At 50.4% G+C, this 23,972-nt stretch overlaps 9 protein-coding genes across 9 annotated transcripts; 6 read left to right on the top strand and 3 right to left on the bottom strand.

Moving 5' to 3' along the window:
- Window positions 1-705: 705 nt before the first annotated feature.
- Window positions 706-1,809, bottom strand: CGCA056_v006343 (uncharacterized protein; the record flags this gene model as incomplete). Its single annotated transcript, XM_037321594.1, has 1 exon — window positions 706-1,809. The coding sequence occupies one exon, from the start codon at window positions 1,807-1,809 to the stop codon at window positions 706-708; it is 1,104 nt and encodes a 367-aa protein (XP_037179348.1).
- A 1,082-nt stretch (window positions 1,810-2,891) lies between these two features.
- CGCA056_v006342 (Uncharacterized protein) lies at window positions 2,892-4,064 on the top strand (the record flags this gene model as incomplete). Its single annotated transcript, XM_037321593.1, has 1 exon — window positions 2,892-4,064. One exon carries the CDS (start codon window positions 2,892-2,894, stop codon window positions 4,062-4,064), a length of 1,173 nt encoding a protein of 390 aa, XP_037179347.1.
- A 3,888-nt stretch (window positions 4,065-7,952) lies between these two features.
- YSL1 (Metal-nicotianamine transporter YSL1) lies at window positions 7,953-10,334 on the top strand (the record flags this gene model as incomplete). Its single annotated transcript, XM_037321592.1, has 5 exons — window positions 7,953-8,205; window positions 8,274-8,359; window positions 8,430-9,243; window positions 9,391-10,201; window positions 10,310-10,334. The coding sequence occupies 5 exons, from the start codon at window positions 7,953-7,955 to the stop codon at window positions 10,332-10,334; spliced, it is 1,989 nt and encodes a 662-aa protein (XP_037179350.1).
- Window positions 10,335-11,091: 757 nt separating this feature from the next.
- Window positions 11,092-12,447, bottom strand: CGCA056_v006340 (Carboxypeptidase Y-like protein; the record flags this gene model as incomplete). The annotated part of the gene is made up of 5 exons (XM_037321591.1): window positions 11,092-11,165; window positions 11,284-11,837; window positions 11,894-12,019; window positions 12,067-12,124; window positions 12,195-12,447. 5 exons carry the CDS (start codon window positions 12,445-12,447, stop codon window positions 11,092-11,094), a joined length of 1,065 nt encoding a protein of 354 aa, XP_037179349.1.
- Window positions 12,448-12,849: 402 nt separating this feature from the next.
- Window positions 12,850-14,613, top strand: cpy1 (Carboxypeptidase Y; the record flags this gene model as incomplete). Its single annotated transcript, XM_037321590.1, has 4 exons — window positions 12,850-13,181; window positions 13,247-13,378; window positions 13,453-14,212; window positions 14,323-14,613. The coding sequence occupies 4 exons, from the start codon at window positions 12,850-12,852 to the stop codon at window positions 14,611-14,613; spliced, it is 1,515 nt and encodes a 504-aa protein (XP_037180290.1).
- Window positions 14,614-15,322: 709 nt separating this feature from the next.
- sdnM (Transcriptional regulator sdnM) lies at window positions 15,323-16,851 on the top strand (the record flags this gene model as incomplete). Its single annotated transcript, XM_037321589.1, has 2 exons — window positions 15,323-15,544; window positions 15,610-16,851. 2 exons carry the CDS (start codon window positions 15,323-15,325, stop codon window positions 16,849-16,851), a joined length of 1,464 nt encoding a protein of 487 aa, XP_037180291.1.
- Window positions 16,852-17,055: 204 nt separating this feature from the next.
- CGCA056_v006337 (uncharacterized protein) lies at window positions 17,056-17,566 on the bottom strand (the record flags this gene model as incomplete). Its single annotated transcript, XM_037321588.1, has 2 exons — window positions 17,056-17,247; window positions 17,306-17,566. The coding sequence occupies 2 exons, from the start codon at window positions 17,564-17,566 to the stop codon at window positions 17,056-17,058; spliced, it is 453 nt and encodes a 150-aa protein (XP_037180296.1).
- Window positions 17,567-20,335: 2,769 nt separating this feature from the next.
- On the top strand, window positions 20,336-22,292 carry CGCA056_v006336 (uncharacterized protein; the record flags this gene model as incomplete). The annotated part of the gene is made up of 5 exons (XM_037321587.1): window positions 20,336-21,121; window positions 21,188-21,271; window positions 21,336-21,819; window positions 21,929-22,237; window positions 22,285-22,292. The coding sequence occupies 5 exons, from the start codon at window positions 20,336-20,338 to the stop codon at window positions 22,290-22,292; spliced, it is 1,671 nt and encodes a 556-aa protein (XP_037180297.1).
- An 807-nt stretch (window positions 22,293-23,099) lies between these two features.
- Window positions 23,100-23,816, top strand: CGCA056_v006335 (uncharacterized protein; the record flags this gene model as incomplete). The annotated part of the gene is made up of 1 exon (XM_037321586.1): window positions 23,100-23,816. One exon carries the CDS (start codon window positions 23,100-23,102, stop codon window positions 23,814-23,816), a length of 717 nt encoding a protein of 238 aa, XP_037180298.1.
- Window positions 23,817-23,972: the final 156 nt, after the last annotated feature.

Genomic DNA, 23,972 nt, shown 5'->3' with positions numbered 1-23,972 from the left:
TGGCCGACTTCGTTCTTCGATAGCTTTGTGTCTCGCCTGCTTCAAGACGAATCAGCTTTTGAGAACTATGTACGCACATACCAAAGCCGGCTTGCACAGGCTTATGAGAAGGTAACGGAAGCTCTCCTTCAACATCAGATTCCGTTTCAGCCGGCAACTGCTGGGTTGTTCATCTGCATTGACCTGAAAAGGTGGATCAACCAATTTGAGGGAGCAGATGACCCCGAGTTGCAGTTGTGGAAATATTTTGTGGATTCAGGGGTTGGCGTCAATCCAGGAAAGGTAAGCTACAGAGTAAAATTGTTGATACGAGTCAAGTGGCTGATCCATAGCTTAGTTCGCAGGCAGTACCGAAGCAGGCTTTTTTCGGCTGGTATTTACCAAAGATGTTGAGGCTACTGTTGTCGCTATCGTGAGGATGGGCTTGGCACTTGAAAGGCTCGAAGCGAATGTCCGAAAGAAATGGGATCCTACTTTGCGGAAGTAAAATCAAGGGTATGAGCGAGAAAATGTCATTTGAACTCGAGAAAGGATTGATTACTATCCTCAAAGATCACCGTGAGAAGGGCATCGTTTGTCGCGCGAGGATATGGGAGATATGTTGCGAATGACTGGCTTGAAGTGGTAGATTGTTGACTTCAATGGGAAAGCCATATGATAGGTCTTCGCGAAGTACTATGCCTATTGACTATGGAAACGAAAATGCTACAATCGGCACTTGTCGTCGTCGAGATTAAATCCATCTCTTAACTGCCATTTCCATACTGTAGCATTGGTATAAGACTGGACCACTTCGAAGCAAGGACCAAGGCTTCCCTCTGTTGGACAAATTATCGGGTCGCCTGACGCCACAATTTTGTACTCATCAACGGCTGATGAGCCAGCATACTTGGTGAGAAGATCAAAGTAGGCGTCTGTTGTACAGGAGGAGTCATCAAATCGACAGAGGTTCATCAACTCGACAACTACGTCGTCCAAACTCCGAGTATTATTCCAGCGAGCGCGCACCTCAGCGTCAACATTGGCCAAGTAGATGAGACCGCGGCCGTAGGGAACGGTTTGTGCCGTTGATACAGTCCACGAGTGATCCACCGCCTCTTGGTCGGTCAAGTTGATTGACGGGTTTTGGTAGTAGGCAATCGCCTTGGTGTTCATTGCCGTCACGTACTCCAACGTGCTGAGCAGCCCCGCGCGCCACAGGTTGCGAAGTGAGTAAAACTCGGCAGTGCCCTCCCAATATCGGGTTTGGTCGGAAAGATTACCATTGTATATGTAAAGCCAGTTATGGGTGATCTCATGAGCGAGAAGTAGCTCAGTGTCATTGGTGGTGGTTTTGTTCCGATCGTGCCACCCGAACGTGAAGGAGTTGTAAAGAGCTGTACCTCCTGTTCCGACGTTCTCATTGTATTGAATGAAGACCTTGTAAGGCTTGATGCCGTCATCTTGCCAGAACTTTGCCGAGTAATCGTAGAAATCTTTGATGAATGAGGCGAGATAGGTTACGTTGAAATGTGGCTGCTCAAGCCAGTACATGTTGAACTGGCTATCTTCTGATACAGGGGAGCTTGAGAGGATGGGTCCGACAGCAAAAAACGTACTCAGGAGATCGTCTGTGGTTCCGTTGATAGTGACAGGCTGAGGCCCTTCGCCCAAAGTCCAGACTCCTCTAGTCCCCGAAGGGGAGTTTGACAGGTCCCAGGACAAGGTAATTTGAAATTCAGTGGAAGTGTCATCGGGGACCGGGACCAAAGCCCATATTGATCCAAGAATGCCACCTGCATTTTCTCGGATGTCGAAAAGAGGACCCATTTTCGTCGTTTCGTTGACTTCACGGAGATGTGCGGTGAAGGAGATTGCGACAGGGGGGACAGCGTCTCTGGTAGCGTTCAAAAACCGGCTTGTCAGGCCAGAAGACCCAGTGCCCTCGGTGATGATCAGAGGAAGGGTTCCAGCTCCATCAGTTACAGTCAAAGACCCCGAATCGTATTGTGCAACGGCTGGCCGGCAATAGTGAGTGGAAGCGCGACCACTGTCTCGTTGGCTTTGAAAGAGATGTCCGTGGTGAGTTGACCACTCAAACTCTTCGTTCCATTATCAGGAGTCAAATTTGGAGTGAGGGTGATGTTGATGTGCGGGAATATAGCTGCGGTTGCCTGATTGGCAAAGGCCAGGGCCAAGAAAATGCTTTTCATCGCTTGATGGTTGGCGAGAAGGGCGAAGTCGACGGGAGAGAAACGAAGTCGTTAAACAAAGAGACTAAGTTGCCCGGATCTGATGAATCAAGAACATGATGAATAGTCATAGAATATCATGGATAGCGGGAGGATAAATACGCCTCCGAGACTGCTTGCAAATCCAGATATCATCAGTATTCTTCAGGAGCATTCCGGCACTCATAGCGCGACAAGGGTTGTTAAATGACAGTTCGTCATCGGTTGTGGAGACACTTTGAACCCATTTCCTAATTCGGGCAACAAGAACGCGGTCTCGTCTGGCGATGGGGCCTAGCCTAGCTTCACGAAGCAACCAAGAGGACGTAAATATACATACAATAGCTAATAGCCATGTCAGCAAAATTTGATCCTCGATCGCTCAGTCATTCTGTTTCAATATTCTTTTGCAATTCTGCACAGCCAACAAAGATGTCTCCTAGACGCGTAGGCTCCATTCTGCGATCCCTGCAAGATGGTCTCATACGTCTTGCTCCTGTTACGATCATCTTACATTCAGCTCAGCTAGCGTCCCCGGTAGCTTCAGCAGCTTCTGTCAACAATAATGCATGGAGTCTGGTGGCTACCGGAGACCTTCTTGGAGACGTCGTCACCACAAATGATTCCCGAACACAGGCATTGTGAGACATCACACGATCGGCGGATTTCGCCTTCTTCAACATGGAGGGCCAACTTTTCCGTGACGCAGATTTCACTGGATATCCTTCTTCGGAGAACGGAGGCGACAACGACTACGGGAATTTTGGTGGCGGACCAACCTATGATCCCAGTCAGGCGCTCCTCCTTGCAGGCCTTGGCTTCAACTTGGCCTCTCAAGCGAATAACCACGTCTGGGACTATGGATTCGACGGTTATCATGAAACAAGAAACAATTTAGAAGCCGCCAACATTACTTCCGCTGGATCTGGAGCTAGTCTGGCGGAAGCTCGCAATGCCTCCTTCGTACAGCGCGGTAATACGCGCCTTTCTCTCGTCTGTGCCGCCGGAACCCATACCCCCGAGTCGGTCGCCGGCGCCGGGGACCCCTCGGACAACCTTGCCCCGCGACCTGGTGTCAGTGCTCTTTGCACATCGCTGACCACAGTTGTTGATGGCGAGACCTTTGCCAACATTCTTCGTGTCGCTCGTGCCCAAGGACAATCGGATTTAACGGACGATGTCGCAGAAGTGACTCTGTATACCGGCGAAAGCCCCATGTTTTGGTCTTCTTGGCGGCGTGCAGACTCCAATGAGACAACTCCCAAACTCGATTGGAACACCAACGAAGATGACTTCAACGGGATTATTTCTTCAATTCGGGACGCAAAGGCCACTGCGTACCCCACCGTATTCTCACTCCACGCCCATGAGAGCGACTCGGGCGCATACGATTCAATCATCCCTCTCCCTCCTGCATCGACGGTACCCGCATCGTATATCACCAATATCAGTCGGTCTGCAATTGAGGCTGGAGCGGATGTGGTGCTCGTACATGGACCGTATCATCTCAGGGGCATTGAGATATACCAGGGTCGCCCCATTTTCTACAGCCTCGGCTCCTTTACTTACAGTCTTGGGCTTCACTTTCGCGGGGTCTCGTTGCAAATCGAATGGGATGATCGTCTCATTGCCCATACCGAGTTTGTTGATGGGACTGTCAACAAGATCGCACTTTACCCCACGATCCACAACCAACTCACCAACGACACATCGGTGGCTGACCGGACCATGCCAAAACTGGCACCTCCTGCCGAGGCCCAACGCATTTTGAACTATTTGCAAGAAGCCTCCAGACCATTCGGAACTCTGATTAATATCAATGGGAGCACAGGTTATATACTTGTATCTCCGTAGTTACGAAGTGAGGGCGGGAATACGGCAGACAAACACGGATGTAAATATAAGTGAACAGTTCTATTACCAACCCTCATGTTATCTTTGCATTGTTGAGCGGTTTTCAGTTCTGCCGACTTCATAGCGTTGTATCCTTCGGATATGACTGTATTCTAAACTACGTTCGACATTTCCATCGTCTCCGTTGTCCCAGCTTGTCGTGACCAATCATTTCCATCCAATTGTTTGGGTGCCGCCATTGTCGCTGGGCGTCTTGAAAAAAAACCATCTTTCACCTGCGCTGCTGGTATATTGTACGATACCTTGGAAGAACTTTTATGTGGGAAAGTAGCCCAATTTCAACTCTAATGAGCTACGATGACATCTCAGAACACCAATCAGAGTTCGAATTATGCATCTACAGGAATGAGGTCGCTCAGGTATCGACCATCAGCCTCTCTGCCACACAAAAGCACATGCTGCCCACCGCCTTTGGAGAAAAGGACTTCGCGGGCTTCCCAGGCTGTATATGTAAATGAGGCTGCAAATATTGCGCGGCCAGGTTTCGCAGCCATGTACCTGAGTAACGCCTGGTTGCAAGATCTGGCGGAGTGCAACGGCGTGAATGGGCCCTCGTAAAGCACGCCGACAGCCATCGACCTCTGAATGAACTGCTGTAGCGCCTCAAAGCCGATTCTGCCGGCTCCGAGAATGGAAACCTGAAACAAAATGGAGAAGATTCCGATTCTGTACGTATTTCTCTTTTGACACTCAACTGGGTCGAGTTCGTCGGTGATCCGAAGCAACAGATTAAGCCATTGGTTGCTTCTCATTGGAGCACAATCGAATGCGTCCGCCTCGTTGTTCACAGTAATTCCTATCTCTTGTGTAAGTCTCAAAACGTTGCTCTCGGTGCATAGTAACTGGGCGAATGCATAGTCAGCCCACGTCATGGCCATTTGATGAGTCGGAAGGCGGAGAGGCGCATAAGGTCTGGCGTAAAATGCTTCCGAGTCGGGTAAAAGAGCAGAAAATATTCCTTCCGGAGCTTCGCATGTAGCCAGGGTAGACTGAAGGTTTCTGAGCTCTTCGAACAGCTCCTCATCTGGGAGCACAGTATCGGGCTCCGTGTGTTCATCTGAAGGTTCTCCAAATGAGGTGCCTTTCAAAATTTCCCACCACTGCGTCACTTTACTCAACGTCGCCGCGGCTGAATCCCCCCTTTCATAGAAACATTTCGAGAAGAGCAGTCGCTGGCTGATCCTCGACGCCTGACACCCAATGACCTGGATCCTTTGTGGTGGATGTACCATACTCGGTCCCAGTTCCACGAGGAGAGATTCACTGGCTGACTCAATCCCCAGAGGATGTTGAGGCCCTCGACAGGCCAGTTCAAGGTATCTGAGGTGTACCCAAATGCGTCCCAAGTCTTTGCCGGCAGTAAGCGAAAGGACCTGACTGCGATGATTGCGGATGCCATCGTCAAGCACCGCAAGAGCCCGCCTGAGATCGATAATTGTCCCAGTCTCTAGTTCGTACAGTGTAGCTAGAATCAGGATGGTTAAACGAGCCTCCCATGACATATCTGGATGCGTTTCAAGAATTTCTGAACATTTGCTGACATAGTTGAGTGCCCTAGACGAATGAATCGGTGCTGGTACCCATTGACTATGGTCGGATGAGTGATGCCCATGTAGGTTGGCGAGACTGGCGGCCGCCAAAGCCATAGCTGCATATCGGAGGGGGGCGTTGTAGAGCATCATCTTCCATAGTTTGTCGAGGCGGACGGGAAGATTGTTCATCAGGTTCAACCTGAAGTGGGCTAGGTATGGCCTATCTTCAACGGGAACTGGGGCCGGCTTTCGTGTCGATGGCAATTCTGGTTGTTTCTCAAGGCCGGTCCAAGAAGCTGGAAGTAATCCGCGTCGCGAAGTCCGATTTGCTGTGCAGAAGGGTGATTGATTCTCAGGATGGGAGGTTTCTGAAGCCAGAAGAGTTTCATCTGGTGGTGTAGGATTGTCCGGCGATGAGATCGTCGTTGCAGCGCAGGAACCCCCGCCACATTGACTTGTGGGTGACGTTGGAGACGGCAGCAAAGACGGCATCAATAAATCCCACGGAAGGCATTGAGTATCCCCTGGCAATATTGGAGACACAGGTATGAAGTCGGTCATTGACGATGTCAGAAGCTGTTCTGCGTCGAGGAAGAACTCAGGTGACAAATGATCCATCGAGTCGTCTCTACGCCATTCATGAATGTCGTAATTGGCGGCTGAGTTGATGTCTTCCTGTCGGCCACCGGACACCAATGATGCGTTGTGGTCATCGGATTCAAGGACTGGTGGGGTAAGCGGCAGTGGAGCAGTGCTTGGCTGCTGCCGTACCGCATCCGCTGTATCAAGCTGATTGACTGTCAATGTAGCTGGATAAACAGGATTTGACCGCTTGCGGTCTCGTGTTGCCAGCTTTCCAACAGCTTGATCTTTGGTTGAAGCAGAACTTCCAGCCATCTTCAAGCGGCGGACCTTGTTGGCAGCCCACTGTGTTGCGTCTTTGAACTCGAAGGCGCCAAACTCATACTCGCACGAACTTGATGTTGCAGAACAACGCCGGCAAGCCGGTCTCTGTTCATCACACTGCTTTTCAATCAGCTTTGCATCACACCAATCCTGTCATCTCACTACAACGCACCTTTCTTCGCTTACGTCGGCACTGGAGACATCCCGTTTTCGTTCGGGTAATGTCTGTTTTCTTAGGTCTAGCCGGTGCGGGATCGTACATGATGACGGAAGGGTGCCAAGCTGGGCGAGTGATGGTCCAGGAGTGTGACAGATGGCCAGAGTCTTCATAAACATTTACGCGAAGACACTAGATCGCAAATTGCTCAGAGATGTAGCTGTGGGCGAATCCAAGGTTCATGATGAATCACAGACGAACATAGCCATCTCAACAGCGATAAGAGTTCGGCCGCGAACCTGGCACTGCCCAGATAGGAGGATTGTGAATGCGGGGAAACAACTGATTCTACATTGTTTGTTTGTCTCCCCGGAGCTACCCTGCCCCCTGGTTTGGCATCCCCACTTTCAGCGGATATCCTTGCAGTACATGGCGTGCGGAATTGAATCGCAAAATATGGGATACCGGCAAAGACCGAAATCGAAAACCTCGACACTAAGAGGCATAGTTCGAGGCAAACATCCGGGTTGGATCCATGTCCTCCGATATGCGATAGATAAAATGGCAAAAACGCGGAAACGGTCAGCGTTACTTGGGCCGCGAATAACCTTACATGGATGTGACAACGGGTGTTCGAGTTGGCGATCTAACCCAATCGGGTCAACGAGAACGCACGGCGAAGAACACCGTGTAAGCCAACTGATCACCCCAAGCTGTTATCATGCTGCCGTGAAAACCGGTATCCTAAATTCAGTTGGTTTCTCTTAGCGCACACTCGGACTGGTTATCACAAACCTGGGACGCACATAGCTTATCTTATTGCCGTCAAATCGCCCATGCAGATGCGTTGATAGCCACAAGATCCTTTCCAGAACGGCATGACGCAAGTACGCAGCGTTGTTGTTGACTCCAACGGGAAGTCAGGAGCCAAAGTACAGTCGTTGCCGCAATGCAGAACTTATCACGGGGTTTGGTTGGCCTTACCAGCTTATCATGCCGCCTGCGAGATAACGATGTAGGGCACTGGTCGATAACAACACACTTGATGCAACGGCTCTCATTGAGCATGATTGTGAATCATTTGAGTATCATTGTGATTGTGCATAAGACGCCCAAATCTGTAAAAGTAATCTTCTCAAAAGGTATTACGGATTGGTATCAAACCCTGTAGGCAACCTATTACTCTCGACTGTCATATGCGCTATGATGGCAAGCAACTCTCAAAGCCCCAACATGCGTTCCAACTCAGGAGTTGAATTTGAGAGCCAGCCCGACGGCACTGGGTTCAAGGATGATGGAGAACGAAAGCAAGAGACCAATATTGAAAAGTCTGAGAGCGTCATTGAAGGCGTCACAGAGGAGCAGGATCAGTTCAAACCTCTTCCTGGAGTGAAGCCCTGCGATGGAAGAAGAATCTTGACCGTGCGTGCCGTCGCGACAGGTGTATTCTTGGGTTCGGTCATCAACTGCTCAAATCTTTATCTTGGTTCGTGACCAACATGGAATTTCCAGCCTCAGAGAAACCGCACTGATCGTGATCCCCGGGGCTCGCAGGTCTGATGACCGGATTTGGCGCTGATGCCACTTTATTTGCGTCCATTTTCGGCTACGCTATTTGCAAAGCTCTGGAAAAGTCAAAGGTACGATGAGTTTTCACCCATATGGCCGGTCATGTAATTTCCAGCTAACCAAGCTTTACTCATGAACTAGATCCCCTTCTTGAGTGGTGATTTCGGGCCTCATGAGAACAACATCATTCAAGCCGCCGCCCTGGGATGCATCAGCATCGGCTTCATGTTCATGAGCGGTGTCCCTGCCATGTACCAACTACATCTCCTGGGGCCGACCCCTCAGTCGGACTTTGGAAGAATGATTTGCTTCGCCCTTGTTGCAGGATTCTGGGGACTTGGGTTCACCGTGCCGCTGCGCAACTTATTCATCCTCCGCCTCGCACGTCAACTCAGCCTGTACTTCCCGCTTGGAACGGCGTCTGCGATCACGATTCAGACGCTGCATTCGATCGAAGGCAGCACAGGACAGGCACGACAACACGTCAAGGCCATCAGCATCTCGTTTATCTTCTCTCTGATTTGGTCTGTGGCAACATCATACGCTCCCGGCATCCTTTACACCTGGAATCCCTTATGGTGGATTTTCAAATGGGGAGGACGGTCTGTGATTTCTGCCATCAGTTGGGGCTGTTTCTCGTGGTCGTGGTCACCTTCAATGATCGGGATAGGCGCCCTCATTGACTTGAACGCGGCACTATCATATTTACTAGGAACGGTACTCGCCTGGGGAGTGGTGGGCCCGATAATTGTCGACAGAGGCGCCGCTGTTGGCATACCCTATGCACCTGACTATCCCGAGCTTCTCACATACAACGCTTTCATCCTGACTCAGTTCAGCACCACGCCCTCCCCACGTTACTGGATGCTTTGGCCCGCGACATTCATGATGCTTGGCGTCTCTCTCACGACAATTCTCCTCGAAGCAAAGAACTTTGCACGGATGTCCAAGTACGGTATCTCTAACGTCCAAGCCAGGGTCACTCGGCGGAGATACTCAGGTGCAGGTTCAGAGATGGTTTTGAAGAAAGGGGAAATCGCCGGGGAAATTGCAGATCCTGTCGCTCCCGAATATCAAGTGCGATGGTGGGAGTGATCCTCAGTGACACTTGTCTCCGTCATCTTTGCCCTTGTGGCTCTCAAATACGTCTTCGGTATCCCGCCAGCACTGAACTTACTCAATCTTGCTCTCGGCTTCATGTGGTCTTTCGTCGTCATTCAGGTTTATGGCGCCTCGGGCACAACACCCATCACAACTGTTGCGAAGGGCTCTCAATTCATCACAGGTGGCATCCTGCGCCACGAGATTCAGCAACGAGGCTATGAATCAGTAGCTCGGATCAACCTCGCAGAATGTGTCATAAGCTCGGCGGCTGCTCAACAGGCAGGTGAGTTGTGTCAAGACTTCCGCACCGGCTTCTTGCTCGGCACTCCGGCACGTCCCCAGTGGCATGCGCAGATGATTGGCAATTTCGTCGCTGTGTTCCTGTCGCCAGCGATCTTCCTCTTATTTGCAAAGGCATTCCCATGCATTCTCGATGCCGAGGCAACGACCTGCCAGTTCACTCTTCCAGCGGTTACATCCTGGCGCGTCGTCACTCAGGCAATCTTCATGGACACATTTCCCATATCTCAGTCCAGTTGGATCTTTTCTATATTGATGACGCTTCTTGGGATGGGGAGTGTTGCCCTGAAGCGATACCTTGTCGGTCACAAGAACCTCAGCGCTTTTCAAGTTTGGGTTCCGAACATGTCGCTGGTGGGTCTGGCGATGACCATTCCAGGGTCCTCAGTGACTTTGACGGTTACTATCGGAGCTGTGGCTGCACATCTGTGGAAGCGATACTCCCCAAGAACTCATGAGAGATTTCTTTACGCTGTTGCGGCAGGTGGAGTGGCCGGCGAGGGCGTTGGGTATGTTGTGCAGAGCATTCTGCAGATTGCTGGGGTGGCGGGGGTGGGAACAACATTAGGATGCGTGGCTGAGATTTGCTGAAGGATGTTTGACTGATCTGCTCATAGAAAGCCTCAGCTTGGAACTCAGTGATCATGTTTAGTCGTACCGCTGTGCTTGTGGGTTTCTATAGCTATTCAGATGAACTTCCCTTACTTGTTTCCCTGATTTAACTATATTTCACATGCGCTGAAAAGGCCTTTGAAACCTGGGCGCTGCACGAAAGAGTCAAACATATAAAATTAAAGCATTCGTTCTCTGTTTGCAAAGTTGCCCCTGGCTCGAGACTTCCTGCGACAAGAAAAAGTGATCAATGATTGAGACCCCTTCTGTCTCACCTAAATCTGAAGCCATCTCCGCACCACTGCGCCTACAGCCTCTGGCTGATTAAAAGGCGCAAAGTGACGTGCCTCATCTACTGTGTACATAGAAAGCCGATCATTGCCTTTGAATGTTCCACCTCTTGATGTGTCTACATTATTGGCTGAGGATACCAAATTCCCTCGCTGATAATGCCAATCGCTAAAGCTCTCTGCGCGAAATGAGGCCTGTCCTTTCCAAGGCTGCTCATCCAGCATGCGAATCTGACCCGGCGTATTACTGTTCAAGAGAATTATCAGCACCAGCCACGAATGATCCGGCAGGAAGAGTTGAAGGATGTGGCTCACATAATAATGTCATTGTTGCCGTTTATGAAAAGGATCCGGATGTCGGTGTTGTCAAGCAGCCATGTCAGTTCCCTAGTAACGGGAAGGAACACATTCTTTGCTTCAGTCCACCTGCCGTTAGTGTCAAAGTCGATAAGCTCGAACGATGTGTTCGGGAACCCTAACATCTCCTGTACCCAGGGCTAATTGAAGAACTCAAAGGTTGCGCCTTTGTCGAAATCTGAGCATAGCGGGGGCTTTTGGCATTTCAGACGACCTGGGGACAAAAGTCAGTTACCTTTCCCATCGCCTGCATCTGAAATAGATGTAAAATGATGCAGTCAATATTGAGCACAGGGGTATCCTTCCTAAGCGTTGAATGAAACCTAACTTACTGTCGTACGGGTTCCAACCTCCAGGTCTGACATCCGCAGCATAGGGCGCCCCCACAGTCTCGTCACAAGACATAGCGGCCGCGAGGCAAACCTCCTTATCATATGTCTCACGGCAGATTTGTCCGAGAATTTCGCAGTGAGGCACTGCAGCTTCCATCAAGTCACACGCCGTGCTGTTCATGAGCGGCGCCTTGCGGCCGTCTCGGCGCCAGTCTGAACAGAAAAAGTCATAGTAACCTACAGTCTGTTGGGTATTATCCACATAGCCATCTGTTATGATAGCAGATTCGATATTCAGCGGCTTGTATGTCGCACGACTTTTTCCAGAGTCGCCAATCTCTCTTTCCGAGCGCATGATGTGATGCGTGTAGCCGGTGACATAGTGACCTCCCATAGATTCGCCAGCAATGTGCAGCGGTCGCTCACTGTGTTCAGGGAATACGTCGTTGGTGAAGGTTCTGAGAAACCTGTGAATATCGCGGCCACCCTCCTCGAGGCTCACTGGAATATGACTGCGGTTGGTAATGTGTGAGAAGCCAACCCGAGCCGGTTGGCTAGAGGAGAAAACCCTTGTCAGTAGGCACCCAGGCGCAGGGAAATGGTGACTTACTCGACGACAACAACATTTGCATAATCAATCCATGAGTATTCCAGAGTATTTGTAGAATTTCCATCCTCGTTGACACACGGGCCGATACCTTTGAAAAGCCCTAGTTCTCCCGTTGCTCCTGGGCCGCTAAAGGGGTGTGAGCCTTCGCTTCGGGGAAGTTGTCGATGACGTACCCGCTCATCCAAAGTACCAAGGGGGCATTTTCAGGATCATGCCGACTCTCAAAGTACCCTACGCAATATCATTAATTTGGATCAAAAGCGAAACCAGTCTCTTGTCGTGTTGAAACGTTTCTACTCACAGAAGAAAATGGATTTATGATCGGTGATATTGACAACACCGGTCCAGTATTGTGACCCTGCATCACAAAGTTCTTTGGGTTGTTTTCGTAAGGTGAACGGTGCGGGCTGTTCTTCCGCTAGCACCGGCGGCCGGGCCCCACCAAGTGTTTTCTGTTCGCCGGGGCCGGAGCCGGGGCCGGGGCCGGGATGCAAGCCGAGTGCGCTAGCACCGGCGGCTGCGACGAGAGCGCAGCATAGGGCCAGCAAAGGCATTGTAGTAATGCTACAAGCGATAACCAGGTATGGCAACACAGCAGAAGAGGGAGAAATTCTTATTGAATAATGATAGGACGTCTGTGGTATTGAAGAAACTGCCCTGCAAGGGGCAATCGCATTGATGGGAGCTTTCTTCATGTACTGTGGCTGCCAACGCTGTTTTGGTGGCCGTTGCATTGGGATTCGTCCATAGTTCCCCAATTTTCTGGGTGGTTATTGACCTTCCCTTTTCGACCTAGGGCGGTTGACATTGCCCAATGTGGTCTGCGAGAGCGCCGATACGTACATCCCGCGCAATGTCCCCGGGGTTTGATGATACAACAGCTTAAGGCTAAAGAGAAGCCCTCAGAACATACTGGCTCACTCCATCAAATCCAATCTGAGAACAAAGACGGAGAAATGAGTGTCTTGGGAGCAACTCCGATCGGCCGAGGCTTACTCCGTTCGGTGGGACTGATCATTCTGATACTGTCGTGTACCACGGCCAGCACCGTCATCCCACCCAAGTCCACTCTGCTCCCAACGAAATCTAACTTTGCTGCAACTCAAGGCACGCCATCATTTTCAATTCGTCTCAGCAACGAGACTTCTCAAGTCTGCAACAGTTCCACCCCGGGCGTCTCGGGATTCATCGACTCCAACATTGGCGATGATGAAAGTCACATGTTCTTCTGGCTTTTCGATTCCAAGAATGATCCGTCGTCGGATCCGCTTATTCTCTGGATGACAGGGTATGCCACTGCTTCACCATGCTGCTTTCATCGAATCGCTTTGCTGATATTTCGTCAAATGACAGAGGCCCTGGTGCTTCCTCTACAGGCTATGGAAACCTCATGGAGTTGGGCCCCTGCCGAATAGCTCCTGAGGGAGGTTATACGATCGAAAATGAGTTTGGATGGAACAAGAATGCCACCGTTCTCTTCGTGGAGTACGTATACAGCATCAATATTGCAAATTATCAAGGGGCTGGGCAAATTTGGTACTGATTATTCAACTTCCTAGCCAGCCGATCAGCGTCGGGTTCTCAAGCGGCTCAAGGGTACCACCAGGCTTGACAGAGGCATCGCGAGCTATGCACACTTTCCTGAATCAGTTTCTCACTGCATTCCCTCTTCTGAAAGAGGTCGACTTTTATATCGCAGGAGAGTCGTACGGAGGCTCTTGGGTGCCGGCACTGGCATCGGAGATTTTGCGCAACCAAGAGAACACTGATGCAGGCAGGGACGAAGATCCTGCACAACGTCCCTTGTCTCGCGGGTTGCCTGGAAGTAACCAGCAAATCAATCTTAAGGGTGTAATGATCGGCAATGGTCTAGTTCGTCAGCCCGTGCAGAACCCTGGAACCTTCGAGGCATTGTGCTCCGGCCCCGACGGACTTTTCAACACACCACAATGTCTCGAATGGGCTCCGAGAGCTCTATGGTGCGAGAAGAATCTCGGAGTGTGTGAGACGAAAGGCTGGACCTTGTCCGAATGCAAAAGCGCACAGAAGCTGTGCTCTGAAATGGCCGAGGTTGCCATCGACGAGATGCATCGTAACCCGTACGACTGGCGCCGCACATGCGGTGACGATCCTTTGGGTTGTTACCCGGAAATGGCTCATATAGACAAGTACCTAAACAGCAGCATCGTCAAGAAAGCTCTCGGGGTACCGGAAGAGGCACCATTCTTTGGTGTCTCTTTCGATGTCTTCAACCTCTGGGAGGAAATCGGAGATTTATGGAAGTCGAGTGCGGTATACGTCAACTATCTTCTCAACTCGGTAGGTCACCCTCCAGTCAGTAAAGCTCCAATCATTGTCACTTATGTTATCGATACATGTAATTTTCTGCCGCTGTGTGGTTGCTGACGCTGAACCTCGTCGTTCCTCAGGGCATTCGAGTCCTCATTTACGTTGGCGACAAAGACCTGTACTGCAACGCAGCAGGTATGAGAAGGCTTGTTAACGAAGGCTTGGAATGGAACGGCCATCCGTTTTTTCGGTTTCGGGAATATCTGCCATGGTATCACGGCTCGAAACGTGTTGGTCGATGGAAGTCGTACGACAGTCTTACCTACGCTGAGATCTTTGAGTCTGGTCACCTTGCGCCGTTCGATTTACCAGCGGAAGTTCTGTCGCTTGTATCTGGCTGGCTGGTCGATGGACAGCCACCGGTGAGATAATGAATAGTCTGGTTCGCTTATAATGCCAAGGAGATCTTGACTGGCCGTGGTCCCGTATCTCCGATATGGATTCTCCAAGATCTCCGAGCCAACACTATGTTGCTGACCTTATCCGCCTTACAAAGATTTACCTGTTCCAAACGACGACATTTTCAAGTGTTCAGGCTATGATCAAATAGATGTCAATGTGTGATAGTCTTCACAATTTGGTGTGCATTTGTGCCACAAGTAGTAGACCAATGCATGGTTTCGCGTATGCTGCGGTAAAATCTGCCGAGCTTTTCGTTTCCCGATTTTGTGTCATGTCCGAATCCAATTCCAATTCGGGCAACTCGTAATTCTCGTTGCCTGCGACTCCTCCCCCAATTGGTCTTTTGTTCTGTCGAATTCATTGAGACCCCCACAAAATTCGGACCTGTCATGGTCTTCCCCAGAGGAATTGTGCAGAAGAAGATTCCGCTCGGTTAGCAGTTTGTTGGATTTCTTCCTTGACTGGAATGGATTTCGCGATTGGACCGAGACATGCCAAGACCCAAGACGGTAGGGGTAGGGCTCCACCAAGTGTTGACCTGGCCACAAGCGGCGGGATGCAGGTGGGAGTGCGCTTAAATACCTTATCAGCAGCGAAAATGAAAGAAAAAACAACCTGCCCACGATCAGATTTCCGTGTCTGTTGCATTTCCATCGCGATTTGCCCGAGATTTTCGCTATGTTTTCGTTCTTCAGAAGCCCGCAGGTCCCTAGCATTGTCCCGACGGACACTATTGTCCCGCTGAGCGCCGGCGATGACAATTTCGTAAATAAAAGCATCGTCATGTTGTTCATGATGCGCTTTGACGACGTTCTTGATCCCGACAAGTTGAGAGTTTCTCTGGAGAAACTCCTTGAACGCGATGGTTGGCGCAAGCTGGGAGCACGGTTAAGACTCAATGTACGATGCATGCGATTTGAGACTCTTGTCAACTGAATCTTACGCGGTCGCTGAACAATTCTCAGGCGAACAAAAAGCTAGAGTACCATATACCTGCTGAGTATGGTCCAAAGAGGCCAGGCATCGCGTACTCTCACGTCACGTATCACGTGGATATCGAAGAGCACCCTCTAGCTTCAAGGTTACCAAAAGCCAGCTTAAAGCCAGCTGTTGTCGGGGATTCCACCGATTTCCTACACTTCACGCATGCTTCCAATGGACCGAAGAGCCTGGATGACTACATCTACTACGACAGGCCGCAACTTGCTCTGCACATTGTAACATTCAACAACGCCACGCTGGTGTCCCTTAATTGGCTGCATACTTTGTTCGACGCCCTGGGACGCCAAGAGCTGATCACCGCATGGACAGCAATGCTCGATGGGCGCGAGGACGACATCAAGCCGTTTCATGGCTTTGGCGACGACCCTCTGGCAGATCTTGGAACGAAGCCGAAAGAGGAGTACGTGTTGGCCGACAAGCTTTTGTCCAAATGGCAAATGGCATGGTTCGTTTTTCGCCAGATCTGGGAAACCATATACTACCGGGAAGAGGAGACAAAGCTAGTCTGCATGCCTGCCACGTACTTGAAAAAGCTGAAGTTATTGGTAAATCAGGAGGTTAAGGCTCAAAATGCCGGCAGTGGCACAGCTTTTGCTAGTGAAGGCGATGTTGTGTCCGCTTTCATAACTCGCCTGTTTATCCAGCACCTACCTAGCACGTCAAACCAGACCATCGTCATCATGAACGCTTTTGGACTGCGTTCTGCCCTAGCCGACGACTACCTCCCACCCGACAGGGCCTACGTTGGAAATGCGGTTACCGCAGTGTTGGCAATCTCATCGGCGAAGGATATCCTCGCCAATCCGCTTAGCTACACGGCCTGGGCCGTACGCAAGGCCATCATTGACCAAGGTAGCAGAGAGCAACTCGAAGCCCGAATTGCCGCCCAAAAGGCCATGGGCTTCCCCCTATATGGTGACGGTGGCATGCAGATGATCACGGTCTCGAACTGGTCAAAGGCGAAGTTCTTCGAAGCAGATTTCTCCGCGGCAGTGATCAAAAAGGGTGCTGACTCGAACACGCGTCCCGATCGATTGGGGAAGCCAGCCTTTGTCATGGGCGATACAATCTCCAAGGGAATCAGCCTCCGAAATGCCTCCAACGTGGTAGGTAGAGATGCCGATGGCAATGTTTGGCTAGGAGGTGTTTTGCGCAAGGGACTATGGCCAAAGATTGCTGAGGCTCTGGAAACCGATTCTTATTGATTCACTTGGAAGCCATGACTGCATAAAACACAATACCGTGCTGATGCACGAAACCTCGAACTGTCTAGAAATTAAGAGTCTTTCATCCCAATTCTCTCGTATACCTATCCTGCAGTTCAAACTGCAGGACCAGAGCTGCCTTTATCCCACACGATGCTTCTTCAGAGTCCTCGAATATATGTGAAAGCTTCCTGTATCGCTTAATCAAGACATAGGGGAAACTTCGCCTTCCGCCGACACTGAGTACTTCTGACCGTCTCTGTTCATCAACTCGATGACCGCGCCGATGATAGCATATAAGTCCGGGGTTTCGCGATTGTTATTTTTGACGTTGTTCATCCATCCATACGCATTTGGAGCATCAAGCATGTTCCCGAAATATGACAGGTGAAAAACTGAATTGAGTTGTCAGAATCATAGCCCAGACCAGAGAGACAACAGGCTTTGGACATACCTCATGCAACATGTTTGCCGTAAGTGATTTGGAAAGCAATCCGTCCATTGGGCGAGTGTCCACAGGAGGCCTTTTCGCTGCACCCTTGCTGTTAAAATCTTTAAGCGCATCGGGCTTTGTCACCTCAGTGAAATCATCCTCAATCCAACCCCCAAAGTTCCTGGACCGCTGAAATTTGATCCATAGCGGGTGGAAATTGATGGATTCAGCTATTCTCTTGCGGCCACCCGTTGGAGGGGCGTCTCTCTGTGTGATCGCCATTGTGCGTGGAGTCGGGACCTTTTCCCAGTCTCCCCCAATTTCCTCGGAGTTTTCCTGCTCAATGAACTTTTCGAGCGTGTGAGGCTGGAACATATGATATTTCCGCACCACATCGTACGGCTTGTCGAAGGGACCACCTGCGGGATCTGGCACTGTGACAATTTCTGGTCGGCAGGTGATAATCTGGGAACTTCAGCAAGCTTATGGATGGAATGGGGCACGGAGGTGGCCGTCAACGACGAGTCTTGGTTCTCAGGACATGCCGTTTAGGGCTGCCCTGTCACTTGTGCGGGTGACATAGCATCGACTGAGGCAAGACTTACAAAGTCATTGAAATGTTTGTCGCTATTCCCAAGATCAATTCAGGCCCTGGACTGTCCGAAGCGGCCCAGTTTGTCAGCGTCGCTGCCGACAGGGCCTTCCATTTCTGCAATCTTATTGAATCTGTCTGTTGGATAAGAAGATCATCGTGTGAGCCGGCACTGTCTCAACGATTGACGTTTATCCAGCCACTTACCTCTTATCTCCTTAGCAGCAGTGTTGTAGTTTTCCAGCCCGCCAACAAGAGGTGCGATGGCGAGCTTGGTAGGAAGACCAGTTATTTGACCGATGCCCGGGATAATTGACAATGTAATCTTGGAAGCAGCTCTCTTCGCCCAGACCTTGGCGTCATTGACACTCTTTATCATAGCATCGGCTAGTTCTTTATCGAATAATTCATCTTCGGGTATTTTTTTTGCCGTTTTCGTCGGTATCCTTCACCGTCATGTCTATTGAATAGTCAGCTTATTACTTGAAGTCCATAATTCTGGAAGACAATGATCAGTGAATACTGAGTTATGGAATCAAAGCTATGTGAGAATGAGGACACAACGACTTACAGCAAGACTTGTGAAGAGTCCAACTGACTTTCGTGGCAGCTTCAACGACAGACACCGCATGCAGGGCAAGAACCGTGACATGAAGTAGGCGCATTGCAAAGACGATAAGAATTGTCGAGAGAGCTCAAAAGGTTATACAGATAATACTTTTTCTCCTGGATAGTTGACAGCTGAAGGTATGATGTGGTTCTGTATGGTTCCAGTGGTGATGCCGTGGTTTGAGATGAAGGAAACTGACGTTTCTTATAAACGAAAAGACCGTGAAAATTACAGACGCATGGTATACAGTACACATGATTATTTCTGATCAGCTGAAAGACTCTTGCCATCAGATGCGTCGAGCAGGTTGTGGCTATCAATAGAATTGCCCACTTGTCTTGGCCTTGGGCTGTACGAGCGTCAATTCCTTTGCCCCAAGGGAACGAAAAAGATTGAGTACATTCTTATCCGGTGCGGCGCAAATTTTGCGTCTCATGGTCCCATTTACAAAAGTTCATCTCTTGATAGCAGAATTCAGTGATTTCGTTCGACGCGAAATGAGGCACAGTAAACCCTGAAGCATTAATCACACAGCCTCTTGGGATGAATGCCTCGGAGGATGCAGTTTGGGGTCAGCAAATCTGCGTTTCCGCCTTGCCACCGACGAGTTCGGGGGCTGCTCAAAGTCACCGGGTCCCGTTTAACGTCACATCGGAGGCCGAATTACTAACAGCAAAATGCATTTCGGAGCCGGGCTGAACATGCGGCACGGAATCGGAAACCTGTACGGCGACCTCGCTCAGCCATACTAAGCGCTCCGAGGCTTACGCCAAGGCGGCACCGAAGTCTCATCATGCGACTCAGGATTCTCTGGGTGGGCTGGATTTAGCATTGTCACCAGCTTTACGGCCGATTTGGAGTCGTGCTGGATGGCGCATTCAATTTAAACATGCTGATCAGGAACCGAGAGGCTGCTATCCGTGCCGCGAACTACTTGTAGACGCAAGGTACGGCCACCCCCATTTGGCAGAATATTTTGAATAACACCAGTTCTGACTTCAGTTAAGGACACAGCCTTGATTATACTGCAGGAGGAAAGCCAGTTCAATGCGGCGGGAGAAAGTAGTATTGAACGCTAGGCTTTCTTGGATTTGAGTGAACAGCCAGGCGTCCCTGAAATAGCATCAAAAATGAGGAGATATCATCTGACCTTTATGAGGGTTCTTTTGTGCTGCAAGTGGCACTACTCTCCGCATATTTAGGACGTCTGTTCTCTCCTAATATGGAGTTCATACAATCTTCTGTGTCACTCAGATCACAAAAGTCAAACTTGAAATTTCTCTCTCTTACTCAGGCATATCTTTATCTTCTCATTTCAATCCAGAAACCATATTATCCTATAAGTCGACTTCCACTTCTTTACGATGAAGGGCATTGTCAACTTGCTTGCCAGCTACGGCTTGTGGATACAAGCCACGACTGCCGTCCAGCTTGCTCACCAACCTGCTGTCACAGTCACTAATGATGCGAAACTAGCCGCTCGACAAACAGCGAGCCCTAGCACCAATCTGTGAGATCTTTTTTGACATTTGACAGAAGCATTGTTATCAACTGACTCTTCTTTCAGAGTGAACATCGCCGCAATCGTGCCGACTGAATCTGGACAGATTGGGATAAATCCGCCTGGTCCTGAGCCTACGTATGCCTCCAAACTTCCGTCCTCTTAAAATACTCCCAAAGTCCCTTTATCAGTTGTTGACGCATAGATGATTTGAAAGCATACTCTACCTTTGTTGCTCGACAGGTGATTCTCTTCTGTGTCCATGAAAGCCCGTTAACATTGAGGCTCACACGAGCTATCTCACAGAAGAAGGAGGTACAACGAAGGCAAGTCACCATCCTGTACTAGATGAAAAACATTCAGCCCACTGACGTACAATTCTCTCAGTGGATTGGAGTTGATCCCAACTACATCGCTGTTACAGTGGTTACTACGACTAAGAAAGGTGGGGAGACAGCAGTGGCCACCATCACCAAGGGCGTTTCCGCTGCGAAGAATGGGGCTGGCGGTTTAAGTATTCTTCTGAGTCCAGCTGTGAAGAGTAAGCTCGAGGCAATTGCCAAGCAAGTCACTCCCTGCGCCGGAAAGCGTCGAAGACAAAACCGCAAGCGTCAAGGCGGACCCTCTTGCGGCCTCGCGGACTTTGTCCAGCGCGTCGGCGCGGACGCCGAGCTACAAGGCAGCTTTGCAGAACCCCTCACAGATCAAGTCTGGGACCAGATTGACGAAGGGTATGAAAGCGACGACCCGATGCAGGACGGTGGCTGGGAAGGCGATGGTGAGGACCATCCTGCTGGAGAAGATGAGGGCTACTTCTCTGGTGACGACGAGGGCTTCTTCGAGGGCGCTGAAGAAGGTGAAGTAGAGACCCTCGTTTTCTCTTCGGAAGAGGAGGCCGTTGCGATTGGAGAGGCGCTGTCCGGCGCCGACGCAGCAGCAAACGCTGCTATCTGGGGAGGATCAACTGTCACGGCTGGCTCTTTCTTGGCCTGGATTTGGGCCCAGGCATCGGCCGGTAAGGGAATCTCAAATGCCCAAGAGATACCCGCAGAAAGTATCCACAAAGTTACGAAGACAAAGACCTCCAGCACAACAACGACGACTTCATCCGCCAGCTGCCCCACTGACGCCCCTGTAAGTACTTTGTTTTCTTTTGTTCATGACAGAAAACATGAATCGATGACTGACTAATGCTTGCAGCCTTCATGTGATGGTTGCCAACCTGCTAGTGTGGAAGTCAAGGAGGCCAAAGCCACAGGCGTGGTAAACTGGCTGTGCTCTGAAGTAAGCGAAGGCGCGATCCATTTACCATCAGCCCCCATGAAAACCTGCTAATACTCGAGAAAAGGGTGACTCTAAGGGCTGCACTTGCGACCCGAAAGTCGAGGATGTGATTCCTATATATGAGGTCAACTATCATCAGGCCATCTTGGGGGCTTTCGACGACCTTTCAAAGAGCCCCGAGCAGCCGACCGAGAAGCCGAGGATTGAGTGCCCCGGAGGCCTCTCGGATGTCCCGAGCGAGTTCTTTGTGAGCAAAACATCCAGTAGCTTCTGTGAAGAGGTCATGAAGGACCTCACCAAGGAGGTGACCGATGCCGGGACGGCCTACGACATCAATGGCAACAGAATCGCGATCCTCAAGCTAGCGAAGGTGGAGGGAGAAGCTGGACAATCAAAACGTTCTCTCTTCGCAAGATCACCTCCTGAAAACTCCGACAATTATCTGGACTACAAGTTCTACATGTCATACAAGCCCGGGAATCGCGGCTGTGTTGTCCCCAAAGAGGACCTTTGCCGCAACGCATACACGGAGCTTGTCAAGAGTAACTGTAAGTGTCCAAGAAGATCCCGCGACACCTATCTGGGCTGACAGATAATGCGTGGGCGGTACGAATCACGGCTCGGCGGGCGACCGCATGTTCTATGATGCTTCTGTAGATGTTGGCTGCGGCAAGTTCACATGGAAGGTTGAGAAGCCGGAAAAAGCTCCGCCTGCGCCGACCCTGGGCGAGAGAATCTGCCACGACAAGCACAGCCAGTACGACGTGTACGACGGCCAGCAAGATGGATGGTCTTCAAATGGATGCAGATTGTCTGCAGCTGGTAAGACAATGAAGGCAGGAGACAAGGAGGTCTACTGGCACCCTGTTGGTCCTGAGGCCGATTACGACCAGAACTTCAAGATCTCATGGATCGATGGATGCGAGACTAGTGTGGCTGAACAGAACCTGGACTCTCCGATCGAAGGTGATGCTGGTGTTACATGCGCGAGCCTCATGAGGGCTAATTACAAGAGCTATAAGTCTTAGTACAATCGTCGGGTTTTCTTCGCAACTCGTGCTAACCGTTGTCAACTTTTAGGCAACAACGGAGGAGCCGGTGGCTACAGGGACGCGGGTTGTCTGAGATACGACTTTTATGTTACAGTACAGTGATTGTGGATTGGTTCTACACAACATTCAGATCATCGGCCTTTTCACTTACCCCATGGATTTGCCATAGAGGTTGGCCCTCGCAAATGTCTCCGTCAGATCATATTCAATATGCCAGAGCCTAATCAAAACTGAGAAGATGGGGAATAAGGATGTATCTTGTTGGCGAGCCGCCATCTCCATACAAGGCAATTGTCTCCCCTAGCTATTCAATTTAGAAATCTTGAAAGGGTTTGAAATGATGAAGTGGTCTCCAAAGTGAAACTGGGGTGAACGGGATGAGCAGCAGGAGAGGTAGGGGTGGAGCAGCCAAGCAAATCAGTTTAGGCTCCAGTGCTTTGCTGAATACAAGATGCAAAGAACCAAAAATAGTCTTCCATTGGCGGTGGGCAAAATAAAAAGTCACCAGTACCCTGAACATTCTCACCATCCTTTCTCCCTAGCTCTATTCATACATCTACATCATCAACCCAGCATCTAGTTCTACCCAAACAATTATTATCACGTCAACCCATTCATTCAATCAACCTAGACGGCCGTCGGTCTCGCAAGCTTTAGTCAGCTTACACAGTGCCCTTTACGCTCACATAAGCGAGCGGCATCCTGATTTTCTCAATCATCTTTTTCTCGCATTACCTCACCCAGGCACTGAGCCATTGTGTTTGCACAAAAGCATCATGGGGAAAAGAGTTTACCCCCGCACCATCGTGGAAGAGGCCCCGAGCCATGATGGCAAGCCCTGCTACGCGGCGTGGGAAATGTTAGAAACGGACCCAGACACCCAGACGTCGCCAAACGCTTCCAATCGACCCAAGTGGTCCATCCATGTCTACGAGACCACGCCCGCGGCTGGCGACCGCGAGTACATCAAAGGAATAGCAAAGAAAATTGAGGAAAAGACGCGCCGGGACCGTGACAGGCGCGGAGCGCCGAATCGCATCGATGTCCACGGCTTCCCGCTCCCCGCCGACTTGCCTGAAGCAGATCGCGTGGCGCGATGCGCTGCGCACCATCGCGCCGAGGTCGCTATGCGAAACGCCTCCGGCACGGCCGACTTCTTCATTCCTCCGAACTTCAGCGAGTTGTGGGAACACCATATCATCATCATTGACAACCCTGGCGCAGGAGAGCCTGGGGGTGGCGCTTTTCTTACCGTGTCTTTCGGTATGAGGCCCGAGGTCGCGGCCGAGGGGCTTGGGGGTCCCGATTATGATATTGCGCGATACACGGGCAAGTGTTTGGGTGATAGGCTGTGGAGTTACATGAGCTTCGTCGAGTATTTCTACGATTCATACGTTGAGAACGGGAGGATCTACAGCGACTTGGAGAAGTGGCGACGAGAGGCCGAGGCTGGAGGGACCATCCAGCAAGTCGAGCAACATGAGGGGGCGTAGCTGATGGACAAGAACATTGACGGGAATAAAAAATCATGTATTACGGAAACAAATACCAGATCGTATTCAAAATTCATATGCTGGCTGAAGGAGCACAACGCCGCCCATAGCAAAAAGGACAAAAAAACAAAAACAAAAAGCAACGCCTGCGCCTCG

Source organism: Colletotrichum aenigma (assembly GCF_013390185.1).
Source record: "Colletotrichum aenigma strain Cg56 chromosome Unknown KSG_Cg56_contig04, whole genome shotgun sequence".
Taxonomy (NCBI): domain Eukaryota; kingdom Fungi; phylum Ascomycota; class Sordariomycetes; order Glomerellales; family Glomerellaceae; genus Colletotrichum; species Colletotrichum aenigma.
The sequence above is the reverse complement of the archived record's forward strand: the minus strand, read 5'-3'. Positions and strand labels throughout refer to the sequence as shown.